Genomic DNA, 27,498 nt, shown 5'->3' with positions numbered 1-27,498 from the left:
GGGATTTGCTGGTTCTGGCCTTGAATGTGTCTTTTGTGCCACCGAGCCCCGGGCGTTGGAGGGAGCTGGGGCGGGCAGGGGGGGCAGACACAGCCCGCTGCGCACACGGTTCATTCACAGCCCCAGGATTGGGGACAGCAGGCTCACAAATCCCTTAAGAACCTGCTGCAAGCAGCTGGGCAGCCAGTATGAGCAGCCTGAGTATCTCAGGAAAGCAGTTTCCTTTCCGAGGGAAGGCTTGGCTGTGCCCGGCCAGCAGAATAAGGCTGTGTCACAACCTCTTGGCTTAAGGACTCTGAGCTGCAGGTTTCCAAAGCTCCTGCACTCTCATCGTTCTCTGGGTTGGTGTTTGGCTCTCAGTACTGTGTAAAACTTACTGGCAGCATGGGTTGGGGTTAAATCAGTGCTGCCCCTGCCTAGCTTGTGTCTTTCACTTTCCCATAAAATCTTCTGTTTGCTTTCCAGACGGAGAGCAGCCATAAGACTTGCTGGGACCTGTGCTGACTCTTGCCACACAAGATGACAGCAAGAGACGGGCCCCAAGATAGGTAATGACTGGTTCTGATGCAGCTGTGTGGGTACTGCCAGGGTATCAGGAGGTGAGGGAGGATAGGAGGAACAGCATCTGGGGGACTCCCTCTCCTGCATGCTGACTGGGCTACCAATCTGTCCCTTCCTTCTCAGCTTTTCCATAGCAAATGGGCTGTAAACTGTAAACAATCCCCAGTAAACACGCCTGGGGAACCTAACTGCCTCCCAGATCTGGTGATGGATGCTGTGTACCTGTGCCACATGCTGAGGAGCAGCCAACCTCTCCCTGCCTTTATAGCCTCCTGGGGAGGGCCTCCCACAGCCCCTCTGCAGTGCCACTTCTCTGGCAGCCCAGGCCAGCAAGGGCTGTGGGGCAGGGCAATAAATATTGTCTGGTACCTCCTACTTCAGGGACAGTCAGAAGCAGTACTCAGCTTCCCCTCTAAACCACTCTGTCCTCTTCACAGGTACAAGGCTGTCTGGCTGATCTTCTTCATCCTTGGCCTGGGAACACTGCTGCCATGGAATTTCTTCATGACCGCCAGGGAGGTGAGGGCTTCCCTCCTGCTGTTGTCCATGACAGTAATTGTCCCCTGTTGTGTCTCGGGACCATGGTGTAGATGTGGCAGCATGGCACAGCATGCAGAGGACCACAAGCATGTGTGAGCTGGGTGTGATGAGTGGCACTGAGGCAGCAGGAGGGATGGGCATGGGTCTGGACAAAGAATAAGGGTGGCCTTGGAAGGCCTCACAGAATCTCAGCCCCACCAGGCTCCTTCCTTTGCAGTATTTCATCGGTCGCCTCGCGGACAAGACAAGCCACGTCAGGAACCAGACTGGTGAGGCCACCTTGGCACCCTCTTACCTGCAGTCCGTGTTTGACAACTTCATGACTCTCTGTGCCATGGTGCCCCTCCTTATCTTCACCTGCCTCAACTCCTTCATCCACCAGCGGTGAGCCTTGCTCTGTCCTTGCCCCTGCCAGCCCCCACAGGGCCACCCAGCCCTGACCTGTTCTTCTGTCCCAGCACTGAGCCAAGCTACAGCCCGGTCAAGTCAAAGGCAAAAGACTGGTCTTCTGTTTCATGATTTGGCTGGGATTCCCACAGTTAGAGCTTGGTCCCAGCCCCAGGTTTTTAGGGAGTTGGGTTTTCCTCACTGAGACCTTCTTTTGTAGGATTCCCCAGCAGATTCGCATCTCAGGCAGCCTGGTGGCCATTGGGCTGGTGTTTTTAGTCACCGCAATCATGGTGAAAGTCCCCATGGAGCCTCTTCCCTTCTTCGTCTTTACCATGATCAGCATTGTCTTCATCAACTGTGAGTGGAGCAGTGAGGGAAGGAGAGGGACACAGCCCCATGGCTAGGGCTGATCCCTCTGGGAGAAAAGCGTGAACTTTGTTGTGGGAGAGTCATGGGGGAGGGGGACTTGCCTCCCTGCAGAGGTGCAATCTGTCCTTGCCTTTGGTTTCTCATTCTGCTCATCTTTCCCCCTTGCAGCCTTCGGCGCCATTCTCCAGAGCAGCCTGTTTGGGCTGGCAGGGCTCCTGCCTGCCAGCTACACAGCCCCCATCATGAGTGGGCAGGGTTTGGCAGGCACCTTCGCTGCTTTGGCAATGATCTTCAGTATTGCCAGTGAGTAATCCCTGCCTTGCAGGTGACAGGGCCTTCCCAGACCACTGCTGTCACAGCATCTGCCGAGGTCATGCTGTGTGGGAGATGGCAGTAGGGCCTTGCTCCTCTCAGCCATCATCATCTTCCTTTCCTCTCCCTTCCTGTGCTCTCAGTTGGTGCCCAGCAACCCGAGAGCTTCATCGGTTACTTCACCACGGCCTGTGTGACGATCGTGCTGGCAATCGTCTCCTACGTAGTTCTGCCTCACATGGTGAGACTGTTGTCCTAGGGAAGGGCTTGGGAACATGGGACTTCTCCACCTCCCAGCACAAGAACCGTGGCCCATTAGCAGCCCAGCCTTGGCTCCTACCAGCCTCCACCTCTTGTGTCAGGGCAGGCTCTCCCGTGTCCCAAGGGAGCATTCTAGGATACTTCCCACCACAGATACCCCAGTATGCTTGGTGTATCTGAGTCCCTGGGTAAGCAGGAATGCATCAATATCAGACATAGCTGGAAGGAATACTTTGCCCATATTGCCCATATCTGCTGTTGTCACACAGCCCCTGGCAGCTTTCTTTCTGCACACATGAATGAATCCTCCCTGCTGTCTCTCTGCAGGATTTCTTCCGATACTATTCCATGAAGGACAAGACAGAGTACCGCGTGTACAATGCAGAGCTGGAGACCAAGAGAGACCTGATTAAGAAAGGTGAGGGTCTGAGGGAAGGAAAAGGGATTAAAGAAATAATGAGATGGAAGGACTGAATTAGATCTCAGCTTTCTGAGGTCTGCTATGCCCTACTCGTTTCTCTCCCTACAGATGAGAATGGGATGGAGCAGAATAACTCAAAGATCATCCCTATCCACAACCCTGATGAGCAGCCCTCTGTCATTGCTATTTTTAAGAAGGTCCGTGAGTTGCCAGCAAGCCTTGTCCTGCCCTTCCTTTTGGGATGGGCACAGGTGTAGGAGAGCATGGGGAGAAGAGACCAGCCCTGCACTGGTCTCTTGCCCTGTGTTTGGTACCAGCATTTTTCTTTCCTCTGCCTAGCTCTGGGTCTTGGCTCTGTCTGTCTGCTTTGTCTTCACTGTCACCATTGGCGTCTTTCCTGCCGTCACAGCTCAAGTGTCCACTGTCCTCGGAGAGGGAAACAAATGGGGTAAGTGTGCCAGGGATAGGGGTGAGGTAGGAAAAAACTGAGAACAAGGTAAATGGGAGAAAAGAAGGTGGGGCTTGAAGGTATGCGTGGTGGGGTTACCCTGTCTGGATACCAGGTGCGCACCAAAGCCACTCCAGCTAGACAGGGGAGAGAAGATGTGACAAAAGGATTTGGGTCATGATAAGGACAGTGAGAGATCACAGACTCAACCTGGGGAAAATGAATTCAATTTATTTACCAGTCAAATCAGAGTAGTATAATGAGAAATAAAAACTGAATCTTGAAACACCTTCCACCCACCCCTCCCTTCTTCCCAGGCTGAAGTTTATTTACGATTTATCTCCTCCCTCTGCAGCAGTGCAGAGGGACAGGGAATGAGGGTTGCAGTCATTTCATCACATATTTCCTCTGCCACTGCTTCCTTCTCAGGGGGAGGACACCTCCCACACTTGCCCTCCTTCAGCATGGGGACCCTCCCATGGAAGGCAGTCCTCCTTGAAGTCCAATGTGAGTGCTTCCCATGGACTGCAGTTCTTCATGAACTGCTTCAGCCTGTGTCCCTTCTGTGGGACACAGTCCTTCAGGAACAGACTGTTCCAGTGTGGGTCACAAGTCCTGCCAGCAAACCTGCTTCAGAGTAGGGTGGTCTGCCACAGGCACCAGGTGGATATTGACTCACTGTGGACCTCCTTGGGCTGCAGGGGGACAGCCTGCCTCACCGTGGCCTTCACCACAGGCTGCAGAGGAATTTTGCTCTGACATCTGGAGTGCCTGCTCCCCCTCCTTTTCCACTGGCCTTGGTGTCTGCAAAACAGTTTCTGTCACATATTTTCACTTCTCTCTCTGGGTGCAATTGCATCTGTTGAGAGATTTTTTTTCCCCTTTTTAATATGTCATTCCATAGGCCACTGTCACTGATGGCCTTGGCCAGTGGTGGGTCTGTCTTGGAGCTGTCTGACATTGGCTCTGTCAGACTTGGGGGTGCTTCTAGCAGCTTCTCTCAGAAGCTGCTCCTGTAGCCCACCCTGCTACCAAAACCTTGCCACACAGACCCAATACAGAATGCTAGAAGGGAAGAGGGAACCACTGCACATGATAGTTTGGATGCAGACACCAGCCTGGCTGGGAGACCATTCCAGGCCTTAGTGGGAAAGTGGTGGGACCTAGACCTGTAAGACAGTCAGTCTCCATGCAATGGGTATGAGGGGCTGAGGCACCCTAGGCTTGTCATTGACCATCCCTTTCTTCAGGTGTCTACTTCATTCCTGTCTCCTGCTTCCTGCTCTTTAATGTCTTTGACTGGACAGGACGGAGTCTCACTGCCCTCTTCACATGGGTAAGTATGGAACAGGGAGCAAATGCCGGGCAGTGTCCATTCCTAGGTTCCTCAGCCACGGCTCTCACTGAGGCTGCCATCCATGGCTTGGAGCAGGAAAGAGGTGCAGAGCTAACTCCTGCTTTAAGTTCTAAGTGAAGATTTATGGGTTAGAGCTGAGAACCACAGTGTTATTCTGTCCTCCCACCTCTCTTTCAACATGGCTTGGGTGAAGCTGCCTCCTCCATTTCAGTCCGTCTGTAAACAAACCTTCACTCCAGCTATGCAAACAACGAGACAGGATGGCGACAGGGAAAGAGGGTGAAAGGCAGGGTAGCCCAAAATAAAACCTCTGGCCTCAGCACAGGACGCAGCTGTTTCAAAGCCCCTTCTGAGAGCAGGGCAGGGCCATGCCATGTGGGTCACAGAACTGTCCCCTGCCACATCCCCTTGCTCTCATCTCCCCAGGATGGGCAAGGAAAGGGGCTGTCCTGTCTGGGTCTCTTCCTGCCCCTTCACCCACCCCCCAAGTCCTGTTTCCCCCTGTATTGTTCAGGCTGTTTGTTTACAGAAGCGCCTCAGGGCCATGTGCCGCATGGCGTCTGCCTGGGCCTGCCTTCCCCATGGCCTGGAGCTGCTTCTCCTCTGGCCATCGCTGCTTGTTGTCTTGGGTCTTGGCCATGAGCCGCCTTGCCTGGTGTCCAGGCCACAGCCTCCATGGTGGGATGACCCAGCAGGAGACGTTTCCAAAACAAGGCTGTGTGGAAAGTCTGACTGCATGTGGTTTGGGCCACATTTCCCTGGTTGGGGCCCCACTTGCTCTTTTTCTTCTCAAGCAGGAGAGGCAGCTGCTGTCTCCAGCTTGCCCCATAGACATGGCAGCTGGCCCTAACCTCAGTCTCCTCCTGTGTTCGTGGAGTTTTTATGGCCACACCAGCCCAGCAGCTCCCATGGCAGCTGTGGGTCTCTCATCACCTCAGAACAGTGTCATCTGTGAACCTGGCACCTCACTGAGGGGACGAGGCCTGTCTCATTCCAGGTGCTGCCTTGGACAACACAGGGGGATGGTAGCTCCTTCTTTGTCCCAGCCCTAGTTGCTCAGGAACTCTGGTAGGATCCAAGGAGACTGTAACTCAGTCCATGCCTTTCCCAGCACATTCCAAAACAGCCCCAGCATAATCCCTTTCCCACATTGCTGGATGTTGCCCTGCTTGGCTGGGGGATGGCATAGGACTGAAGAGCTGGCTAAAGCCCAGTTTGCAGGCACTGAGGTGCCAGAGGGGATTGACCTCAGCCACCCTCATTCTGCACGCTGGCTCACTACATGAGTGTGCACAAAGCTCTTCTTGCCTGCTTGCCTGTTGCCAGCAAGGGCTTAGCAGTTCCCCACAGGCCTGGCTCAGTATTTTGGCTCTAGTGCTGCTTCAGGTCACCTGGGACAGGGCTTTCAGACCTAGAACCTACTTATGACTGCAGGTGGTGGTGCTGAGATTTGTTGTGGCTGATAAAATCTCTCAGCAGCTTTGCCATCTCTGTGGCTCCTCCACAGCCCTGGCACAGTAGGGACAGCCTCTCTAGAGCCCCTGCCAGCATGCCATGGGATGGGGAATGTCCAGTTCTCAGCTGCTCAGTGATCTGTGTTTTTCTCCCAGCCCGGGAAAGACAGCTGCCTCCTGCCAGTGATAGTGGTCCTCCGTGTCATCTTTGTCCCTCTTTTCATGCTGTGCAACGTGAAACCCCGTTACTACCTGCCTGTTGTGTTCTCTCATGACGCCTGGTACATCGTCTTCATGATCTTCTTCTCCATCTCCAATGGCTACCTGGCCAGCCTTTGCATGTGCTTCGGGCCAAAGTGAGTGCAAGCTGGGAACAAGGGAAGGGTTGGTTATGCCCCCACATGCCAGCCCTGGCATGACTCCTGGAGTCTGGCTTCGCCCAGCTCTGGTATCTGGAGAAGAGGCTGCAGGCACAGAAGTCCTACCCACAGTGTCCCATCTCCCAGGCTTGTGCCTCCATATCCTAGGGATGAGGAAGCTATCTGGGCTCTCCATTTTCTCCACCTGCCACACAGGGAAAGGGGCGGGATGCAGCGGGGATGTGGAGGGGAGCAAAGCATGGCACAGCACCCAGAGCAGGGTGAGCAGCCTTGCCCAGCAGAAGCAGCACAAGGAGCTCCACAGGAGTCAGAGAGGAATGTCCCTGGTGCCAGGAACTCGAAAGTGGCCTGCCTGATGCACTTTATGAGCCCACAGTATAAACACCTGGAGTTCTTGTGGCTCTGGGAGCCAAGGGGGATTTCTTCTTGCTGTTCCTCTGCTGCAGACAAGCCTCCAAGTTCCACTGAACAGCAGGGCACTGGACACACATCCTGAGGATGGATCTGACATCTTTTTCTCCCGTAGGAAAGTGCTTGCGCACGAAGCAGAGACGGCTGGAGCTGTCATGGCCTTTTTCCTGGCACTGGGTTTGGCCCTAGGAGCTGCTTCCTCCTTTCTGGTCCGAATTCTCATCTAGCAGAGGCACACAGAGGGTGCAGGGACACCAAGAGATGGCTCCGCATCCTCCACTGAGGCCCTGGACACCTCAGCACTGTGGGGAAATAACAGCTCACACCTGTCCCTGGCAAATCACACTGCCACAGCAGACATTACACCCAGGGACAGTTCCACTCCTGCAGGGTTGGCCTGGTTCCTGCCACGCTCGGCTGTGTGATGCCTTCAGGCCTACGTGCCTTCTCCTGGCCCATGCTGTGTGTGTTGTAAGACCCCCGGGATCTCCAAGAGGTCCAGCTGCCTCCCGTGCTGCGTAACTTCCCTGGCTCAAGGCCAAAAGCCATTTTCAGGCTCTTTCTCTCTGACAGAGTGAAAGGCTGATAACCAGTGTTACTCCTTCTCTTGCCCTTGTCTCCAAAGCACCTAGGAGAGTCTCTTCTCTCCTTCTGGGGGCCCTGGAAATACCCCACACCCCTCCTCCTTCTGTAAGACTTGTGAATGGGGAGGAGAGCCCCAGCCAGCCTGGCCATCCCTGCTCTCTGCTAGACGCACATCCCCCTGCCCAGTGGTATCCCAAGAGTGTAGACATCTGTGTCCCAGCCACAGAAAGAGCCATCACCGTGGCTAGGCTGAGGGAGGAGCAGGTCTCCACACCCCACCTTCTCCCCCTCTCCTTGCCTCTGTTCCCTTTTTTTTTTTGTGATTTTGACATTGTTTTTTTTTCAGCCTCCTGGTTGTGTGACAGGAGGTTCCACTGTGGGCTACAAGAGGAGAGGGAGCAACTCCCTTCCCAACAAAGCTGCCTTCCCTACCCACGTGCTACAAGGGAAGGCCTCACCTCTCCCTTGTCTTTCCTGTCCTTTGTTGTGTAAATGTTGTCTATACAGTTGCCATTTTCTATAAAAAGAATGAAATGCTTCTTTGGGTATGTGTTTTTGTCTCTGTCACCACAGGGGAGAGGGGCTGTGGAGGGTCAAGGGTTGAAGTGAGAAGGCACTGGCATTTCCTTGGCATCCTGTGGTCCCCTGCAACCAGCAGCAGATGTGGGAATGGTGTGTGCATCTCCTGCACAGCCAGGCCCAGCTATGAGGACAACCAGTGTGGGAAGGGGATCATAGAACTGTAAAATCAGAATGGTACAGGTTGCAAGGGGCCTTGAAGATCAGCCAATTCCAAAGCCCCTGCCATGGGCTGCAACAACTTCCACTACACCAGGTTACCTGTAGCCCCATCCAGCCTGGCCTTGAAGATTTCCAGGGGTAGGGCATTCACAGCTCTCTGGCTCACCACCCTCAGCAATAAATTTCTGGCCCAATAGCTAAACCCTCCCTCTGTTTGAAAGCATTCCCTCTTGTCCTGTAACTATGTTCCTTGTCCATCTTTATTGTAGGTCCCCTTCAGGTACTGGAAGGCCACAATTAGGTCACACCAAAGCATTCTCCAGGCTGAACAATCCCAGTTCTCGGAGACTTCTCTTGTGGGAGAGGTGATCCATCCCTCTGATCATGTTGGTGTTCCTCCTATGGACTATCTCCAACAGGTCCATGTCCTTCCTGTGCTGGGGACCCCAGAGCTGGATGCAGCACTGCAGGTGGGCTCTCACCAGAGCAGAGGGGCAGAAAACTGTCCCTTGCCCTGCTGGCCGTGCTGCTTTGGATGCAACCCAGGACACCACTGTCTTTCCGAGCTGTGAGTGCACACGGTGAACTCATGGCCAGTCTCTCATCCACCAGCATCGCGGGAATGCTGCCCTTCAGGTGCACCAAGGGACCACCAACACCTGATAAAGAGCAGAGGCACCTTCACATTTTGAGGTGGAGTGACCGGCAGCACAGCACCTGGGAGCTTTCCTTGTGCCTGGGAACAGCCAGAGTGCCACCTCCTGCTCCTGGGGTGAACTACACCAGCCTGCCAGCGGGAATCTCCCTCCCTCTGTCCCACATCATTCACAGCCATCACCTCTTTGCACCACCAGGCACCAAAACCCATGTGGGAGCTTTGGTCCCCTCATCCCACTTCTAACTTCCTTGCTGGTCAGGGCTTTTGTACCCACAGCTTCAACACGGAATCACAGAATGGGTCAGGTTGGAAGCGACCACAGTAGATCATCTGGTCCAACATCTCTGCTTTAGCGAGGTCATCCTAGAGCACAAGGCACAGGATTGTGTCCAGACAGTTCTTGAGCATTTCCAGTGAGGGAGTCTCCACGATCTCTGTAGGCAATCTGTTTCAGTGCTGGGTCACCCACACAGTAAAAGAGTTCTTCCTCATATTCAGGTGGAATTTCCCGTGCATCAGTTTCTGGCTTCTGTCTCTTGTCCTATTGCTTGGCAGCACCGAGCAGAGCCTGGCTCTATCCTCACCCTCCCTTGAGACACTTACAGACATTGGTGAGCTCCCCTCTCGGTCATCTTGAGGTTCAATAGGCCCAGCTCTCTCACCCTCTCCTCTTAAGACAGATGCTCCTGTCTCTTAATCATCTTTCTTTCCTCCGCTGGACCGGCTGCGGGGGCTCCACATCTCTCTTGTACTGAGGAGCTCAGAAGCAGACAGAGCGCTGCAGGTACTAGAATGGTAAGGCTTAAGATAGGTTTATATTATTACTTCTCTTGGACACTGAAAAGACTACGCCTCCAAACACAGTTTTGCGTCGGCGACACGGGCCTGCCGTACACTCCGGCCCTGACACCTTCTATCCCCGGCCCCTCCCCTCTGTGCTGCGGCTACGCGCAGCCCCAGGCCGGCACAGCTACGCGGCTCCCGGCCTCAGGGGGAGCTGCAGGATGAAGCTGGGGCAGCGCGGTTTCCCAGCTGCCAGCCCCCAGCCCCAGCCCTGAAGCCGGAGAGGCGCCCCGTAACCTCTCTGGAACACTCTGGAAGTGCCATTCTCCCGCAGCTGTATTCCTCCGCGACGGGCGCGGAAAGAGTTCCTCGCCGGAGCTCCCCGCCACCCCTCGCCGTGGCGCTCGGGAGTCCCGGTCCTGAGGCCCTCCGAGCGTCGCGGCGAAGGGCGGCCGCGGCTGGCGACCGCACAGCGGCAGCATGAAGCCGAGCATTCATTTGCACGCCCGTCCCCGCCATGGCTGCCGCTAAAGGGCAACGCCGCTGACTCCTATGCGCCATCCATCTATAGTTCTCTGACCAAGACCCCTTTAAGGCGGAAGGATACAATGCACAGTGAGGCGCCCGCCCCACTCCATGTCTATAAAAAGCGGCCGGTGGATGCCGCACTGCTTTTGCTGGTCCCTCACGCCCGAGACGGTAGGGACTGGATGGGGGACGGGCTGGGCCTGATACACTCACCATCCCCTCCGTGTTTCTTATAGCCTGAAAATGCTCTGAAATAGGCCTGTGTTTGCCTTGTAGATGCCTGAGAAAGTTCAACACGAGGAGGAGGATGCAGAGACCTTCGCCTTCCAGGCGGAGATCGCCCAGCTCATGTCGCTCATTATCAACACCTTCTATTCCAATAAGGAGATCTTCCTGCGGGAGCTCATCTCCAACGCCTCTGACGTGAGCCCGGGCGGGAGTGGGCTCCTTCCTCTGGCGGCGGGCTCGGGGTCGGGCTGGTGTCCTCCCGGGGGTGCCTGAGGAGAGGCCCATTCCTGTCTCCGGGAAGGCTTGTGCAGGGGAGGGACGGAGGAGGCTGTCCAGTAGGGAGGCCGTGTCGAGCAGCTCTCTCTCTCCAGGCCCTGGATAAGATCCGCTATGAGAGCCTGACTGACCCCTCAAAGCTGGACAGTGGGAAAGACCTGAAAATTGACATCATCCCCAACCCCCGCGACCGCACACTGACCCTGGTGGACACTGGCATTGGGATGACAAAAGCAGACCTCATCAACAACCTGGGCACCATTGCCAAATCTGGGACCAAAGCCTTCATGGAAGCCCTGCAGGTGGGTTGCATTTGGCTGCGTGGGTTCCCTGGGGCCTGGGTCACAGGCTGGCACTGAATGTACAAATAACATTAAATCAATAATAGAAAGGCTCCACTGCTTTGTTTGCCGTGGGAGCTGTTGGTCTACCCAAGCGTGCTTCCTCCACCTTTCCAACACCAGGGAGGAGCTGAGACTAGAGCTGGTTGCTTGTTGGTACTTGCATGTTTTTCTCTGGGTGCTTGACCTAGTTCTTTGCTGCTGTGAATCAGTCACAGATATTTTCTATCTCCACACTGATCTTAGCAGGTGCTCTCTGCTTTCACAGGCTGGCGCAGATATCTCCATGATTGGACAGTTTGGTGTGGGTTTCTATTCCGCCTATCTGGTGGCTGAGAAGGTGGTTGTCATTACCAAGCACAATGATGATGAGCAGTACGCTTGGGAGTCATCAGCTGGAGGCTCATTTACTGTCCGAACTGACCATGGTGCGTATTGTACAAAAAACCAAGCCTGTTTTCCTGCCAGAAGCACCCCTTTTGCTGGTGCTCCCTAGAGCTGTGCTGCACTGTCAGTCACGCTGGTTAACACTGGGTAGCACATGATATTTAGGCTCAAGGAGCTGGTCATGCTTTTACTCTGCCCTGAAATACTAATGTTTTTCTCCCCACGCTGCAGGTGGGGAACCCATTGGACGTGGCACCAAAGTGATCCTGCACTTGAAGGAGGACCAGACTGAGTACTTGGAGGAGCATCGTGTGAAAGAGGTGGTGAAGAAGCACTCCCAGTTCATTGGCTACCCCATCACGCTCTATGTACGTAAGGAAAGGACCGTGGGGACCAACTGGAAAGCTGGAGGCAGGGGTGGGTGGTGTTAGGAACAGGAGCACAGAAAAGACCCAGTGTGTGATTCTGTCTCTTCTGTAGTTCCTGGGTCCTGGGTGGTACTCTCAGCTTCTGCGGCCAAAGGTGATTTGAGGCTGGGGGCTTACTGGAGGCAAAGGAGGTGGGTGTCCAGCCACCTCCAAGGCCTTTGATCTTTGCAGCTGAAGATCATCTTAAATCAGCCATGGAAAAAGGAGGGTTTCGTTCCACTTGTCTGTTCTCAGACATGGCTTTTGGTTGCACGACAAGGGGCTTTTGAGGACTGGTTCCAAGAGCTGTGATTCTAGATGATGCATTTGTTTGGCCTTGGAGGACACTATTTTTCTCATCTGGAGCAAAAGGATTCTTGGTAACTTGGGGCTAAACCTGACTATTGCTTGTATCTTTTGCCACAGCTGGAGAAAGAACGTGAGAAAGAGATCAGTGATGATGAAGCAGAGGAGGAGAAAGATGAGAAGGAGGAAGAGTCAGTGTCCAAAGATGAAGAGAAACCAAAAATCGAGGATGTGGGCTCTGATGAGGAGGAGGAGGGAGACAAAGGCAAGAAGAAAAAGACCAAGAAAATCAAGGAGAAATATATCGACCAGGAGGAGCTGAACAAGACCAAACCAATATGGACCCGCAACCCTGATGACATCACCCAGGAGGAGTATGGCGAGTTCTACAAGAGCCTCACCAACGACTGGGAGGACCACTTGGCTGTCAAGGTGGGTGCTGGGCTACCCTGCCTTCCAGGGAGAGACAGAGGGCCCCTTTCGCTTTCCTTATCCAGCGTTACCACATGGTTGTGCCTCTGTGGGACTGAGCACTCTCAGGCCACTTGGTGATGGAGCTGCCTGCACTGTGACTCCCGTGCAGGTGGAAGGATTGGCAGTGCCAGTCCATAAGCAAGACAGGATGATGTGGGGTCTCAGAGAAGCACTGACTTCTCTGTCCAAGCCTGCTGTATGCCAGAGAACCTTGGCACATAGGGAATAGTGGGCCTGAGCAGGAGGAATCTTGGATGCTAGAGATGATGCTGTGCCCCCTTGCCAGCCCCAGTGCTGAGGAGTGGCAGTTCAGCCTCCCTGCTGTGGGAGCTGGGGAAAGGAGAAGTGAAGCACTCCAGCAGCTGTTTTGTTTTTTTTCCTGGGTCCACAGCACTTCTCTGTGGAAGGGCAGCTGGAGTTCAGGGCCCTGCTTTTCATCCCGCGTCGTGCCCCTTTTGACCTCTTTGAGAACAAGAAGAAGAAGAACAACATTAAGCTGTATGTGAGGCGGGTCTTCATCATGGACAGCTGTGACGAGCTCATCCCTGAATACCTAAGTAAGAGCCCCCTGCTTCAGCCTCCCAGTGCAGAGCTGGGATCCCCACAGCCTGAGGTACCATTTCCAGTAAAAAGGGACTGGTTGAGGTGCTAGCTGGTGTGAGTGCATAGCAGCCAGTGGTTTAGCTCTTTCCTTTCTTTTCTTCTTTGAAGCTCAAAATCCTTAACCTGACACCTGTTTTCATTCCCCCTACTCAGACTTCATCCGGGGTGTTGTGGACTCAGAGGACCTTCCTCTGAACATTTCTCGTGAGATGCTCCAGCAGAGCAAGATCCTCAAAGTGATCCGTAAAAACATTGTGAAGAAATGCTTGGAGCTCTTTTCCGAGCTGGCAGAAGACAAAGAGAGCTACAAGAAATTTTACGAGGCTTTTTCCAAGAATCTGAAGGTGAGTTGGGCACCGTACACCTAGAGGAGGAAAGGGCCCAGAACCCATCTGTCTGAGGAGCAATCTTGTTCCTGTGCTGTGCCTCCTCTGCATCGATGTTAGGATAAAGGGAGTGGGTCTTGCGAATGCCTTGGAGTGCCTTTGTGGGCACCTGTCCCCTCTGGCTGCCCTAGGTTAAACACTCGAATGGTCAGGAGCTGGGCAGATGGCTGTGCCTCAGGGACAGCCAAATGCATCCAAGTCCTATCCTGGAGGCTTCATGCATCTCTTCTGCCTGCAGTTGGGCATCCATGAGGACTCCACCAACCGAAAGCGCCTTTCGGAGCTGCTGCGGTACCACACGTCCCAGTCAGGCGATGAGGTGGCTTCGCTTTCTGAGTATGTGTCCCGTATGAAGGAGAACCAGAAGAGTATCTACTACATCACAGGTGAGCCAGAGCTCCTCTGAGCCTAGCAAGGCAGAGGCAGGTAACCTGCATACGAGCTCTAATTAAAAACACTTGTGCTGCCTTCAGCAGGTCATCCCTGCTGAATTACAGCTCATTCCTAGGGGCTGGGGAAAGGCCACCAGGCCTAGAACCATGGCTGCTACCAGGTTAATGTTTGGGGTCCCAAGTCACTGGTGGTGGTAACCAGCTCTCTTCTCTTGGTGATGTTTCATTTCTACCCTCCACAAACACAGGGGAGAGTAAGGAGCAGGTTGCTAACTCAGCCTTCGTGGAGCGTGTGCGGAAGCGTGGCTTTGAGGTGGTATACATGACAGAGCCCATCGATGAGTATTGCGTGCAGCAGCTCAAGGAGTTTGATGGCAAGACCCTGGTATCAGTCACCAAAGAGGGGCTGGAGCTGCCTGAGGATGAGGAAGAGAAAAAAAAGATGGAGGAGAGCAAGGCCAAGTTTGAGAACCTCTGCAAACTTATGAAGGAAATCCTGGACAAGAAGGTGGAGAAGGTGAGACAGGCAGGGATCTTAGCCCTGGACTGGAGGGAGGAGGGCTGGGTCCTCCATGCTGCAGGTGAGGGTCCCCGCTCAATGCATGCCTCTCATCTCCTGCAGAGGAGCCGATAAAGGAGACTGGAGGTCCCAGCATGCACCATCTTGCTCTAAGCAGCCAGGCTGCAGGCGAGGGGCACTGACCCAAATACGTGCATTAATGGGAGAGGGTAAGTGTGGGAAACATGCAGTGGGTGCTCTAAGTGCTGGCTGAGCTGTCCAAATTAGTCTGTGCAAATTAGTCAAAGCAGTCCTGGAGTTGCTTGGAGCATCTCTGCTTGCTTTGGGGTGTCCCCAGGTGAACCAGGGGCAAAGAGTTGCGCTGTAATGTGCTGTGGCCAGGCCAGTCCAGGGCTTATGGGGGCCTCACTTAGCTAACACTTGGCTATGTTGGCAGGTCACCATCTCAAACCGGTTGGTCTCATCTCCCTGCTGCATCGTCACCAGCACCTACGGTTGGACAGCCAACATGGAGCGCATCATGAAGGCTCAGGCACTGCGGGACAACTCTACCATGGGCTACATGATGGCCAAGAAGCACCTGGAGATCAATCCTGACCACCCAATTGTGGAAACCCTTCGCCAGAAGGCTGATGCTGACAAGAACGACAAAGCTGTTAAAGACCTGGTGGTGCTACTCTTTGAGACTGCTCTGCTGTCCTCTGGTTTCTCCCTGGAAGATCCCCAGACCCACTCCAACCGAATCTACAGGATGATCAAACTCGGGCTTGGTGTGTATCCATGCAGCTTCCCAAGCCTGCAGCAGGCCTCAAAGCAGGTTAACTGGTCAGGCTAGTGTCTTGGGGCAGAGGGAGGCCAGTAAGGGAGCCATGCTCCTATGATGTGCTGAAGGGGCTCTGTACATAAGGTGGCCAGGAGAAAGTGTAAATCTGGAACAAGGTACTTCAGGAGGGCTCAGGACTCTGGGTGGACTGCCCCATCCACCACACCACCAGGATGTTCAGGATGACGAGCTGAGGCTTTTTATTCCTTCGGAGTAAATGTGAAAAGTCTGTCACGGGTGATGTGACCCATCTGGCGAAACAGCTTATGCTTGCACACAGCCTTTTCCTCCAAATTCACTATTTAGCTAAAAACGTGATTCAGAAGGTGCTGTGGCTTGGCACAACTAAGTTAGGAACTCTGTGCTGGCTAGTGTCAGTAAGAGAAGGGTCTTCTGTTAGTCAAGTTGCAGGTAAGGGGACTGTATGGTAGTACAATTTTCAGGGTGTACTGAAACAGCAACCTGCAGTGTTGGAAGCTGATGAGCTCTAGAGTTTTGCAACTGCTTTAGTTGTGACTTGACTAGATTTACTGCATTTTTCTCTAGAGAAATCAAACCACATTCTTCTGGCTTCAACTCCAGGTTTTGTGGTGCTGGGTGATAAGTCTTTTGTAGTTAATCTCTGGCCAAGAGTGCACTCTAATGGCATAGGTAGTATCCATATACTAGTGTAGATGTTACTGGGAAGATGCTACTGATTCAGCATTAGTGCTGGAGTTGACAGTAACTGGTAACAAGTTTCATTTATTAGTTTTCAGCCTGGAGGAAAGGAGACTGAGAGGTGACCTTGTTGCAGTGGAAGCAGAGGGGCCTGCCTTGATACTTTCCCTCTGGTGACTAGTGATAGGACCTGAGGGAATGTCATGAAGCTTTGTCAGGAGATGTTTAAGTTGGATATTAGGAAAAGGTTTCTTACCCAGAGAGTGGTTGCCCAAGGAACAGACTCCCCAGGGAAGTGATCACAGCACCAAGCCTGCCAGCGTTTAAGTGTTTGAACAACAAGGCACATGGTGTGATTCTTGGGGCTGTCCTGTGTAGAGCCAGGAGCTGATTGCAGTGCTCCTTATGAGTCCTTTCCAAATCAGAATGTTCTATGATTCCTTGAACTATTGGATGCTAATAGCCTCATTCCTCAGTTAGGGGCAGGAGCCAGATTTACTCTGGGAGACGGTGTACATCTGGGATCAGGTGTCATTTGAAGGCCTTATCTCTTCCTTCTCCCAGGCATTGATGAAGATGAGATTACAGCAGAGGAGCCCAGTGCTGCTGTCCCTGAGGAAATCCCCCCTCTGGAGGGAGATGAAGATGCATCCCGCATGGAAGAGGTAGACTAAAAGAGGAAGGTTTTTCCTTTACCTGCCAGACCTCTGATCTATCATGTCTGCTTAGAAGATGGTCTGTTCCCACCAGCTGCTACTGACTTCTTGGTGGTGGCTATTCTTTTGGCTCTGTTTGGTTGGGGTTGTTTTTGGCAGGGTGCAGGAGGGCATGATTCCCTGTTTGTTAGTAGTGATTCAGGTAGCCTGAGGCCTGTCTGTTCTGTGTCTTTATGCTTGTGTAGGAACAGCTGATGGGGAGCAGAGGTGTGAGGAGGCATCAGGCCTCTCCTCTCTCTCCCCCTCATGGAGTGTCCCATGTTACCAGTAGGCATCAAACAGTGTCCTTATTCCATTGGGGTGGGAGAGCCCTTCCTCTGAACTGCTACCTCCCTGAAGGCCCAGGGGATAGCATAATGTATTTGGGCTGGGTTTTGTTTGATTATTTTTCTGGGCTTTTTTGTTTGTTTTACTGGAATTAAAGAATTGATGATTTACATGGCAGGGTGCCTTGTGTTTCATGCCTAATTCAGGAAAACATCTCATCCTGTGCCTGAGGGCACTAGACTCTCCTGTGCTTGTCTCCCCTGTGCCCTGACTGCTTTCCTGAGCCCTGCTTTAGGTCATCTTTATCTCTTCCATGCCCTGGCAAGATGAAGTGAGTGGAAGGAGCACCTGACCTGCTATGCAGGTGGGGTCATCTCCAATGAGCAGTAGTTGTCCACCTGGAGTGCTGCATGCCCTCCAGCTTGGGAGCAAACTTCCAATCTGTGTGGGTCAGCTTGGTGCCTGGGCCTGAGCCTGGGCTGCTGCTGGCTGGTTTGTTTTGGGCACCTCTGGGGCAGGACAGTGGCAGGAGCCATCTGCCTGTTTTTGTACAGTGTGGAGCAGGGTGTGGACTGACAGCTCAGGCCTGTCTTCAGCTATTGGGCCAAAGACGCAACTCCTTTCCTCCCACCTCCAGCCTGCCCTTTCTGGCCTTCTGCAGCCATTAGGTGTTGGGCAGTATCTGGCTTCTTTCCATCTGTGTCCTAGATGGCAAGCCTGGGACATCGCCTCTGATTGAGCTGCCCCTTGCACTGAGCCCACACTGTGAGGTTTGTCACGCCTGGCAACAGTGGCCCTTGGGGTTTGTCAGAGAAAAGTGACACCGGCATTAAGTTCTCTTGCTGCCCACATGCCAACTGCCACAGGCACAAAATAGAATGGGCTTTAGCCACTATCCATCTTCAACAGGGAGGCAGAGCCTGCTGGAATCCCTTGCTGCACACCAAGACACTGCCTGTGCTGCCAGTGGGGCAGCTGTGTAGGTGCAACCTGGTAGGGCAGTGGTGGAGCTGAGCTAGCAAATTATTTAAAAGTAGGATTTCTCTCTGGATAGGAAGGCATTGCCAAATACTGAATTGATAAAATTAACTTTTTAAGTTAATGTCCTGGGTTTTCTTTTTCCACTGTTTTGTATAAATCTACATTTGAATTAGAAAAGTTATGCCATTGTATCCCATTCCTAACCTGGCAATGTGGGGTTTTGTTTTGTTTTTAATCAAAGAGAATCACATTCCATTTCCAGTCTGTCAGAGATGGTGGATGCGGCCATTTGGGCAAATTTGTAGGGCAGGATGAAAAGCTGTGAGGTTGCACACCCAAAAGCTCAGAGCTAAAAAGGAGCATGGGTATAACTGCTGGAGAGCCAAGTGCTCTGAAGCCTGGGCTATGTTCAGCACCGGCTCTGGTATCCCTCCAGGCTCAGCTAAGTCACCACTATCCCTACTCTCCTCCTGTTTCTCCTGTACCCCTCCTCCTGTGTCCCCTTTCCCTAGCTGTGTTAGGCCCTAGTCCTGTCTCTGACCCTAGACTTACCCTTGCCCACAGAGTTTTTCTCCACGCCTCCCACACCTACCAGCAGGATGGACCATCCACACCTCAAGCCTCTCCTGGCTCTGGCTGCTGCAGCACACCCCACAAAGTGTTACAGAACTGGTGGGCCCTGGCTGGTAGGTGCTCAGCAGGTCTCTGTATCACCTCTAGGTAGCCACAGCCACTGGGAATTCCTTAAGTTGCACCATGCAGGGAACCTAGGAGCCAAAGCAGGGTCAGGCTAATGGCTCCTTCACCTGCCCCCAGCATAAGCAGCATTCCAAACCTGGCTGTGCTCCCTGGTTGTGTGTGCAAGGATCTCCAGGCCTTGCAGGTTTGAGTGCAACCCTGGTTGATACCAGCCTTGGCAAATACAGAGTGTGGCACCTGTATTTGGGAAGACAACTTTGCTGTCCCAGAGACTAGGGACACAGGAAGAGTTGAAAATTTCTTCCCCCACCCCCTCCAGGTACATGGAAAAAAAAAACTGACCAAAAAAACCCCACATTTATGTCCATGGCACTATATGCAGCATATTTTTAATTTAATAAAATAAAAAGAGAAAAAAGTTGCCTTGCAAAAGTACCAAAACCTGCTGGTTTGTCAGTCAGGTTCTGTTGATGAGAAAAGGATTATCCAATAACACCCAGGCTTCTGGGGAAGAACAGCTTTCACTGCTCCCTCCCCACTGTCTGTGGAGCAGGAACAAGGCACCGCAAGCGGGCTCTGCCCCATGTCCCAACCCTCCAGGCACAGACTGGGCAGCCCCTGGGAAAACCAGGGCTAGTGCCTCCAGGTGGCAGGAAAAAGAGGGGTTGTTTGTGCTTGTCTGAATGGCAACTGCAAAGCCCAGAAACCATGGCACTCAGGAACCCCGAGGTGGCGCTGGGGCTTCTGGGCAGTGCAGCCTTTGGCCTGTACCAGCAGCAGATGTAACCAAAAAGCAACCACAAAGGACTTGGCAAGCCTTGGGAACTGTCCAGCTCAGGTACTGCATAAAAATCAGCCTGGGCTGAGTGAGGGGAGCAAAGAAAAGTGTCCTGGGGCAGGAGCAAAGAATTGATAAAACCAAACAGGGAGGTACCGGCTTTTACTGCAGTGCCCTCCCAGAGCAGATCCCAGGCCTGGGGTAGGACAGGCTCAAAGTCCTTCCCTTGGCTGTGCCTGTACTACCCAGAGCCCCTCCTGGAATGGAGGAAGAGCACTTCCCACCCTTCGATGGGCTCGGCTTGGGACTTGCCTCACTCAGAGGTGTTTCAAAAAGAAACTTAGTGTTTTACTTGCCCTTTCCTCCTGCCAAGCTCTGTAATACTAACAGAACTGGAGGAACATTAACCAAAGGCAAGACAGTGCCAGGGAGGAGTTCCCTTGTTCACCACTGACTTTGGGGAGAAGCCACAAGACAGAGGTGGGGCAAGAATACCAGCAGCCCCATGCTGGTGTGCCCCCAGGCCCGTGCCTTGGCAGCAAGTCTCTGACCTATTAAGGCAAATGGAAAGGTTTGGAGCTGCATCAGCCCAGAGCATTTCCTGGGCTTGTTCCAGCCCCTTTCCCAGGAAAAGCAGGTGGAAAACTGAGTCACTGGTCCTGCCTATCCATACCCCACTCTTCTCCTCAGTGGGTTCTGAGAAATCAAGCAAATACCCTCAAGTGGAGGCAGGACAGCGGGCATGGCTTAAATGCCATGGCCTCAGCTTCCTTAGACCTTTTGTACAGGGCTCTCCCCCGGCGGGAGCTTCTTACTGCGCTTCTTCATGCGGCTGCGGGCGTAGACACGGAGAAAGAGGGCCATGAAGACAACGGCTATGCCCAGCCCACCCACAACAGTGACCGTGTGCCCATAGATGAGGCAAGAGAGGAGGATGGCAAAGGCCTGTCGGAGTGTCATGATGATGGTGAAGACAGCTGCCCCGAACTGGTTGATGGTGTAGAAGATGAAGAGCTGGCCGCAGGCAGAGCACACGGAGAGCAGCACGGCGTGGGCCGTGAACTCCGAGTGGCGAGCCATGAAGCGCAGCGACTCCAGCAAGGCACCCTGCTCCAAGAGCGAGCCCACGGTGAAAAGGCAGGAGAAGACGTTGACGCCAAACATCATCTGCACAGGAGACATCTTGTAGGTGAAGAGAGCGTCCTGCCAGTTGGAGGTGAAGCTGTCAAAGATTATGTAGCCAGCCAGAAGCACTATGCCAGAGAAAGTGGTGACAGTGGACACCGTCCGGTTAGGACCGCTGGAGAGCAGGAACATGCTGACCCCCACGGAGATGAGGGCAGCAGTCAGGTACTCCCAGTACTCGTAACTCTTGCGTGACACCAGTTTCCCCATCATCATCACTGGGATCACTTTGGAGGCCTTGGCCAGCACTTGGGTGGGGAAACTGATGTATTTGAGTGCCTCATACTGACACCAGCTGCTGAGGATGTTGGAGAGGGAGGCAAAGGAGTACTTGTACATAGGAGCCCCATGGCGTGGCTGCTTGGTCAGGGCGCAGTACAGACCAGCCACTGTGAAGGCCAGGATGCGGTTCATGAACACGAGGAACTGGGAGTCCTTGAACTTCTCACCAGGGTCTGTTTCAGTGGCACCATACGTTCTCGTCATCACACGCTCCTGGAGGACACCCCATGTGAGGTAGGAAGCCTACAAAGCAGCAGGAGCACAGGGAGAGTCAGGATCCACAACAGCAGCTGTCAATATCAACAGGAAGAACAGTCCCCAGGAGATCCTTGCTTTCCCCAGTGTTGCCTCATCCTGTGCATTGCCAATGCTTCCTTGAGACACTGGGAGATGGGACCACCCCCCACTCCACCCGTCTGAGGGAACCCGTTGTCCCATGTGGTTACACCAGGAACATCCTGTTCCAAACCACACCTGCTCAGTGTACAGGGGAGAAAAGCCCACAATGCAAACATCCTGGTGAGAATGAGCAGTTATGCTTTGAGCTACTTTAAGCCTGTGGAACCAGACTGACTGAATCAGGGAACATTACTGATACTGATTACTTTTTATCTGTGGTTTTGGTGCCAGCTCCCTGCGGCACGTCCTGGCAGTTTTCCCAATGGCCTCTGCACTGGTTTTCACTTCCAGCTCCCTAGGATTGGTTTTTACATCCAAATCAATTCTAGTTTCAAAACCAGCACACAAAATTGTCCACAAGGAAATGATCACTGTCCTGGTTATCATCTCCACTACTTTTGTTGCAACAACACCAAGTCCCTCACAGAAGTAATACAGACTATCTCATCACACATCTCCCAAGAAACTAAGACACAGAGAGATGGAAGAATTCAGTGGCTCACAGCAAGTCTGAATGGGCTGGGGGTGTAGGCCAGAGAGTGAGTAGTTTTCTGGCTGCAGGACACCTGGGTTTTTTTTATCTCAGTGCCCACATTGCTATTTTTTGTCCTCACAGACTGAAAACGTTGCCCTTCCTAATGATGCCTAGGCTGTAGCTGAAACTTGGGGAATCTAAGATTTTAAATTCCCCTTTATCTGTAGCTGAATTAAGTATTTTCTCTCCAGTACTCAAATTCAATCTATCAAGGCAGAATGCATCAACCCCAGACAGTGACCCATGGGAGAGCCTGGGAGAAAAGAGGGCTCAAACTGTCTGCTGATCTGACATCAGGGCCAGAACAAAAGCAGCCTTAATCTGCTGAATCACAGAATTTTTAGAGGCTCTAGAGGACTGCGATCAGACAGGCTCCAAGCCAAATGACAAAAGCTAAATGGACCTCCACAGCCCTCAGAGGTGGGCTATCCCAGCCTCCAACCCAGCCTTGATCAAGGACAGCATTGCATCCTTGGTCTTGAAGGAACTGACAGTCCCTAACCCACTGGCCACTTCCTTCTTCCAGAATGGGACAGCCAAACATGCACAGGACCCCTACCTGTAGACCAGCAGCACAGAAGAGCAGCTTGAAGACCTGTCGGGCTGTGGAGGACTCTGTGGGCTCTGCTCGGGGTGGCAGGGAGCCATCATCCTGATGTACAGACTTCACCTCAGAGCCAAACACACACGATTTGATGACAGGGAAGCAAATGCCTCGGCCTGAACAAGGTAAGAGAAGATGGACACAATTAACCGAAGCCTGGGCACCACATGCTGCACCAGCTTGAGAGGTGAAGCCTCCCTCCTCACTAGCCTCCAGATCTGCTGGCATGGGGGCCTCAGAGACATTTGTTTCAGGATAGCAGCTGGACAGCACTGGGACACAGCTCCGTGAGTGGCTCAAGCCTGACAATGCAGACTGGGGAAACCTGAGTGGGGTAGACAGAGGCAGAGCAGAGAGCTCCAAGGGATGCAGGATGTGGAAGGGAAGTTCCCACTCCTACCTGTCTCCAAGTAGTTCCTTCTCTTGAAGTACTGGATGAGGAGGAAGCCCGGTACCACAATACTCGCATAGCCAGCAGCATTAACAAAGAAACGGAAAAGCCAGAAGTCCCCCCACGAGTCCTGCAGGGCAGGGGCTATCTCTTCACCTGTAGCCATTGTAGGGAGGGAAGCCAGCACGAGGGGAAGGCAAAATCTGCAGAGAGACAAAGAGACAGGTGGTGGGCTACTGGCACATGGGCAGCTCCACTCCACCTGCCTGTAATACCCACCATCCAGCCTGCTCCTCACCACCTGTAATACGGCCACCCAGACCCCACTGCAGCAACAACAGTGATGCTGGCAGCACACAGAGCTGAAAAGCACAGGCCAGCCATATATGTTTGCTTCTGTTAAAGGTGATTGCTCTGGAACACGTGGATTTAGAACCTTGGATTCCCAGGATTAGAGAGAACACTACTGTAACCATCTGGTTTTGACTACACTCTTACTCCAAATGCGAGGAGCACTTCACACCTCACCTTTGTAAGTTAAACTTTAGCACAGCTTTTGGGTGGAAAAGGAAAAGGTCAGTGAATGGAAAAATTGACTCCTACTTAGAAGCTCATGTTTCAAGCCTGTGGCAATGAGCAACCTTCCTCTGGAAGCAAACGGCTCAGAGCTTTCCCCTCCAGCTACACCAGGTGAGTGGAGCAGAGCAGGGTTTGGGACTGCCAGCCTCCCCCACCTCCCCGTGGAGCCCTGGAAGTGTGCCAAAGCATTCCTCACAGCTCAGAGGAAATTACCAGGGTTCACCCGCTTGGTAAAACACAGCCAGAAAGCAAGGCTGGAAAGGAAGTTTCCTACCAGCTGTCTGGTTGGGATTTTACCAGGACTATGCAATGAGGTATAGCTGATATTCTTCAGCTATAGTTGTAGGAAGTGATCTAGCCAGCTTTAAAATAGCTTTATATAGTCTTTGAAGGAGTTCTTCCCTTCAGTGTCCTCTCTCTCACAGAGGCAAACCTGCAATATTCAGGGGCACCAGGTACTCAATAGAATGAGCGACCAGGCAAGAACTTCCTACACCCAAGACTGCCTGCATCCTCCCCTCACAAAGCAAGCTGCAGCTTCCTGCATCAGGGTAGAAGGTTTCTCTGGTCCATGCTACTGCTCTGCCACAGTTGCCTTGGGGGCCAGGTGAGAGTGCTGTGGGCTGGCTACACACACCAGAAAAGCTCCTGTGACCGAAAGGGACAGAGATGTTAATTCCTCCTCCCCCAGAAACAAGTGAGTCAGAGGAATTTAGGCTCTAACTAGGGGTGTACCTGGCCTCAATATTGTGTAGCTGTGACCTTTAGTAGCCCCCACACGAAACTGAGATTTACAAACTTAAGGGCTTTAAAGGCAAGAAAGTCCCCTGCCATTTCATGAGCAAGCACTCCCACCAACATCTTGTCCCCTTGGGAAAGACCTCAGGGACTTTTCTGATCCTCAGCTACTGTGGCAAGGCCCTGGGAATTCAATAACCTGACCAAAGCTAAGGCTGTGTTTCACCCAGAAATCTCCCTTCTGTGACTTAAAGGACATAGAAATTCCCAGCCCAGAGAGTGGTGCAAATGGCTAGGCGTGGATTTCTTTGCCTGCTTCTTACTCTTCTGTGTCCCCCTTCCCCTAGAAAAAGACACCTTCATTCAGTCTCTCGTGCTGCATCATCACAGGCTGCACAGGTGCTGTGGGATGCGAAAACAGGGCTAGGTGCTCTCACCTGGGGCTGAAGTTGCACATGTGCTCCTGGGTTGGTACTATTACGTAACTCCGGCTGTTCACTTTTGCAGAAGTCAGACATAAATGACAGGGTCTGTTGCCATATTTGCAACTTGACAGGGACTGCAAGCTCGTTCAGCACGATTGCGCCTGCTGTTACCCTGCCAGCTCCTGCAGCGCTGCCATGGGAGGAGAATCAGCCCCGCTCTCCCACAGCGACCGTGAAGAGGAGGCTATGGAGGGACAATGGCTCTCTATGCCTGCGCTAGCAATTCCCAGGCCCCGAGAGCTGACTCAATGCAGCAGGCCCTGCCCTCTCCGCCGAGGCTGGGAAGGAACAGGGACGCCAGTGTTGCAGGTAGAAAGCGGGGGGGCTGAGCAGGCAACATGCAAAAGCATGAAAGGAGCCTTAGTCTGCAGAGCAGCCCAGGAGCCCAGACAACAGAGCCGGCCGTGCTCCCCTGGGCACTGCAAGGGCAGCTCTCAAAGGCACCGCTTCAGAGCCGGGCTGGCACCCAGCCCTCTGCCTGGGATGCACAGTTTGGGGCCCGGGTCTGAAAAAGATCCTTGCCTACAGCCCTGATGCTCTTGAGCGCGCCTCTAGCGCCTGGAAGGGCTGAGGTCCAAGGCAAGCTTGGAGCTGACAAGTCCATACCAACATCGGGATCTCGTGTCTGCTCCCTGTCCCTGCACGCAGCCGGGTCGCAAGCGGTGCCTGCCGCTGTCCCTGGGGCCACGAGCAGAGAGAGGCACCGGGCCGCTGCTGCCCGCCGGCCGCGGGGCACCCTCGCCGCGGGGCTCCCGGCAGGGGACAGCCCTGCCCTTGCCACTCCGGGGCGTCTCTGCCCGAGGCTCCGGCGGCGCCCGGCCGGCTGCGGGGCGAGCGTGGCCCTGGCACCGCCTCCCTGCCCGGCGGCCACGTTCGCAGCGAGCAGGCCGGCACCGCGCCGGCCGCCTTCGCCCGCCCTCGCCGAGCGGGGCAGCTGCCGCCCGCGGCCCGGCCCGCCCTCCGCGCCCGCCCAAGGCCTCGGTACCCACCTGCGGCCCGGCCCCGGCCCCGTCCCGGCCGGCTCCCCTCGGCTCCGCTCCCGGCGGCGGCGGAACCCCCGCCCGGCGGGCGCGCTCCGCGCCCCACAGCGCCCCTGCCGCTCCGGAGGGAGCGCGGCGGGCGGGGCGGGCCGGGGCGGGGCGGCCACCGCAGGATCGTGGAATCGGCTTGGGAAAGACCTGAGATCATCGAGCCCAACCTGTGACCGAACACCACCATCTCAACTCGACCATGGCACCGAGTGCCACAGCCACTCTTAAATACCTGCAGGGAAGTGACTCCACCACCTTCCTTGGCCTGTCTATTCCAATGTCTAATCACCCTTCTTGCAGAGAAAGTCGTCCTCCCATCCAACCTGAATCTCCCCTGGCACAGCTTGAAGTTATGTCCTCTTGTCATATTCCTGGTTGCCTGAGAAAAGAGGCCATGCCCACCCGTCTATACCCACCTTTCAGGGAGGTGTAGAGAGTGACAAGGTCCCCCCTGAGCCTCCTTTTCTCCAGGCTAAACACCCGCAACTCCCTCAGCAGCTCATCATACGGCTTTTGCTCCAAACCCTTCACCAGCACCATTGACCTTCTATAGACAAACTCCAGCACCCTCTTAAAGTGAGGAGCCCAGAACTGGACACAGGATACGATGGGAAACCTCACAAGTGCAGAGGGCCAATGACTTCTCTAGTCCTGATGGCCACACTGTTCTTAACTCAAGCTAAAAGCCCCCAAAGCTGACCCACAGCATCCCCCCATCCCTGCCCCCTGTCTCAGCCCCCTCTGAGCTGCCAGCCCTGCCAGTTGGTCCCTGGGGCTGCTGGCTGCAGGTCAGTATGGCACCTACTCCAGCCCCACTCCCAAATCCCGTATCCCAGCCTCAGGCATGGCTGCAGGGCCACCCAGTAATGTTTTACTTACAGACATATTTTTAAAACAAATAGTTTTATTTTAAAATAACAAAACAAACAAAAAAAGTGCAGATCACTTGTTTCTGCCTTCTCCCTTTGCTCCCAGCTACAGCCCTGGCCACACCATCCCACACTGCCCTGCAGCATCTGTCATTGCTTCTTTGGGCAGCCTGGAATTGCCTCGTGTCCCTTGTGAAAGGTGTCCTTGAAACCCCCGTGCATTTGCAGCAGGGGCCCTGCCAGAAGGTGAGAGGCAAAGATTCAAAAGAAACAGATCAATCCAGCCCAGGACTGCTGAGGAAACCAGACAAGGTCCAGAGGCCTGGGGGGTCCTTATGCTGCTTTGCTGGCAGCATTCCCTTGCAAGAAGGGAGGAAGAAAAAAAGCTCACTCCAGAGCATCCTGGTCAATTGCACCATCCAGTATTTGTCCCAAACAATAGCAGCTGCTCCCAGGCAACAAGTGAGGAATTTTCCTGGCTGAGATGGGCTGTCAGCTCTGTGCCTCCATTCCCACAGCACCTTTGGCTGATTTCCTAATGCACTGCATGTGCTCCTCTGGCTAGAGAACTAAGTGACAGGGAAGGGCGCTGAGCTAAACAACAGAAGGGATGGGAAGATAATGCTGCCACCTCTCCACTTTCAGCCTGGGAGAATCTAAAACCCAGGAAAGAGCCATACCCTAAGTTTTTTAACCCCCTTCCCAGCCAGGAGAGCGGGCAGCATCTTCCTGTCCTCTGTGAAAGAGGAAACCACAGCACAGTAAAGCAGCAAGGTGTCAGGCACAATGGCAGAAGCAAGGATCCACAACCTAGTCTTTAGCATCTCCTATGCTCTTCCTCCAACCCTGCAGCTAGATGCTCAGCAAGACATAATGGGAATAGAGCACCTTGCTGGGATCCCCCAGCCTCGGCCCTGAGCAGTGGAAATACTCTGCAAGTGGGGAAGGCCCTGTGCT

At 53.7% G+C, this 27,498-nt stretch overlaps 3 protein-coding genes across 12 annotated transcripts in view; 2 read left to right on the top strand and 1 right to left on the bottom strand.

Annotated features, from left to right (window-relative positions):
• SLC29A1 (solute carrier family 29 member 1 (Augustine blood group)) overlaps positions 1 to 8,027 on the top strand; it is a 33,088-nt gene extending 25,061 nt beyond the window's left edge. For all 9 annotated transcript variants that reach the window (XM_033054040.2, XM_033054041.2, XM_033054042.2 and 6 more), the window contains 12 exons: positions 466 to 548; positions 999 to 1,080; positions 1,319 to 1,485; positions 1,709 to 1,848; positions 2,029 to 2,163; positions 2,316 to 2,413; positions 2,761 to 2,851; positions 2,963 to 3,051; positions 3,194 to 3,302; positions 4,553 to 4,638; positions 6,270 to 6,469; positions 7,020 to 8,027. In XM_033054040.2, the coding sequence (XP_032909931.1) occupies positions 520 to 548; positions 999 to 1,080; positions 1,319 to 1,485; positions 1,709 to 1,848; positions 2,029 to 2,163; positions 2,316 to 2,413; positions 2,761 to 2,851; positions 2,963 to 3,051; positions 3,194 to 3,302; positions 4,553 to 4,638; positions 6,270 to 6,469; positions 7,020 to 7,131 (1,338 nt within the window). In that variant the 5' untranslated portion in view covers positions 466 to 519 and the 3' untranslated portion in view covers positions 7,132 to 8,027. The remainder of the gene's footprint in view (positions 1 to 465; positions 549 to 998; positions 1,081 to 1,318; positions 1,486 to 1,708; positions 1,849 to 2,028; positions 2,164 to 2,315; positions 2,414 to 2,760; positions 2,852 to 2,962; positions 3,052 to 3,193; positions 3,303 to 4,552; positions 4,639 to 6,269; positions 6,470 to 7,019) is intronic.
• Positions 8,028 to 10,261: 2,234 nt separating this feature from the next.
• HSP90AB1 (heat shock protein 90 alpha family class B member 1) lies at positions 10,262 to 17,155 on the top strand. Of its 2 annotated transcripts, none has more exons than XR_004417297.2 (12): positions 10,262 to 10,370; positions 10,476 to 10,622; positions 10,799 to 11,005; positions 11,313 to 11,472; positions 11,663 to 11,799; positions 12,265 to 12,576; positions 13,010 to 13,175; positions 13,375 to 13,565; positions 13,846 to 13,993; positions 14,248 to 14,516; positions 14,622 to 14,728; positions 14,956 to 15,046. XR_004417297.2 is itself a non-coding variant. In XM_033054037.2 (12 exons), the coding sequence occupies exons 1-12, from the start codon at positions 10,308 to 10,310 to the stop codon at positions 16,674 to 16,676; spliced, it is 2,244 nt and encodes a 747-aa protein (XP_032909928.1). In that variant the 5' UTR covers positions 10,263 to 10,307; the 3' UTR covers positions 16,677 to 17,155. The 2 variants fall into 2 exon arrangements, 1 of the variants encoding a protein (XP_032909928.1); XM_033054037.2 differs by lacking the exon at positions 14,622 to 14,728 and adding an exon at positions 16,567 to 17,155 and having other exon boundaries at positions 10,263 to 10,370; positions 14,956 to 15,289.
• Positions 17,156 to 19,038: 1,883 nt separating this feature from the next.
• Positions 19,039 to 22,929, bottom strand: SLC35B2 (solute carrier family 35 member B2). The gene is made up of 2 exons (XM_033054761.1): positions 22,849 to 22,929; positions 19,039 to 21,153 (listed from the first exon to the last, which is right to left on the bottom strand). The coding sequence occupies exons 1-2, from the start codon at positions 22,927 to 22,929 to the stop codon at positions 20,215 to 20,217; spliced, it is 1,020 nt and encodes a 339-aa protein (XP_032910652.1). The 3' UTR covers positions 19,039 to 20,214.
• Between the last annotated feature and the right edge of the window lie 4,569 nt (positions 22,930 to 27,498).

Source organism: Catharus ustulatus, chromosome 3 (assembly GCF_009819885.2).
Source record: "Catharus ustulatus isolate bCatUst1 chromosome 3, bCatUst1.pri.v2, whole genome shotgun sequence".
Lineage (NCBI taxonomy): Eukaryota > Metazoa > Chordata > Aves > Passeriformes > Turdidae > Catharus > Catharus ustulatus.
The sequence above is the reverse complement of the archived record's forward strand: the minus strand, read 5'-3'. Positions and strand labels throughout refer to the sequence as shown.

Excerpts from the sequence above, each read along its gene's own strand:
- HSP90AB1 (XM_033054037.2), top strand. The coding sequence starts at position 10,308 with ATGTCTATAAAAAGCGGCCGGTGGATGCCGCACTGCTTTTGCTGGTCC. Across the intron at positions 10,371-10,475 it reads GGTCCCTCACGCCCGAGACG|ATGCCTGAGAAAGTTCAACA; the intron begins GTAGGGACTGGA and ends TTTGCCTTGTAG. Across the intron at positions 12,577-13,009 it reads AGGACCACTTGGCTGTCAAG|CACTTCTCTGTGGAAGGGCA; the intron begins GTGGGTGCTGGG and ends CTGGGTCCACAG.
- SLC35B2 (XM_033054761.1), bottom strand. The coding sequence starts at position 22,929 with ATGCTGCTGGCTATGCGAGTATTGTGGTACCGGGCTTCCTCCTCATCC. Across the intron at positions 21,154-22,848 it reads AAGGAACTACTTGGAGACAG|GCTTCCTACCTCACATGGGG; the intron begins GTAGGAGTGGGA and ends GCTGCTTTGTAG.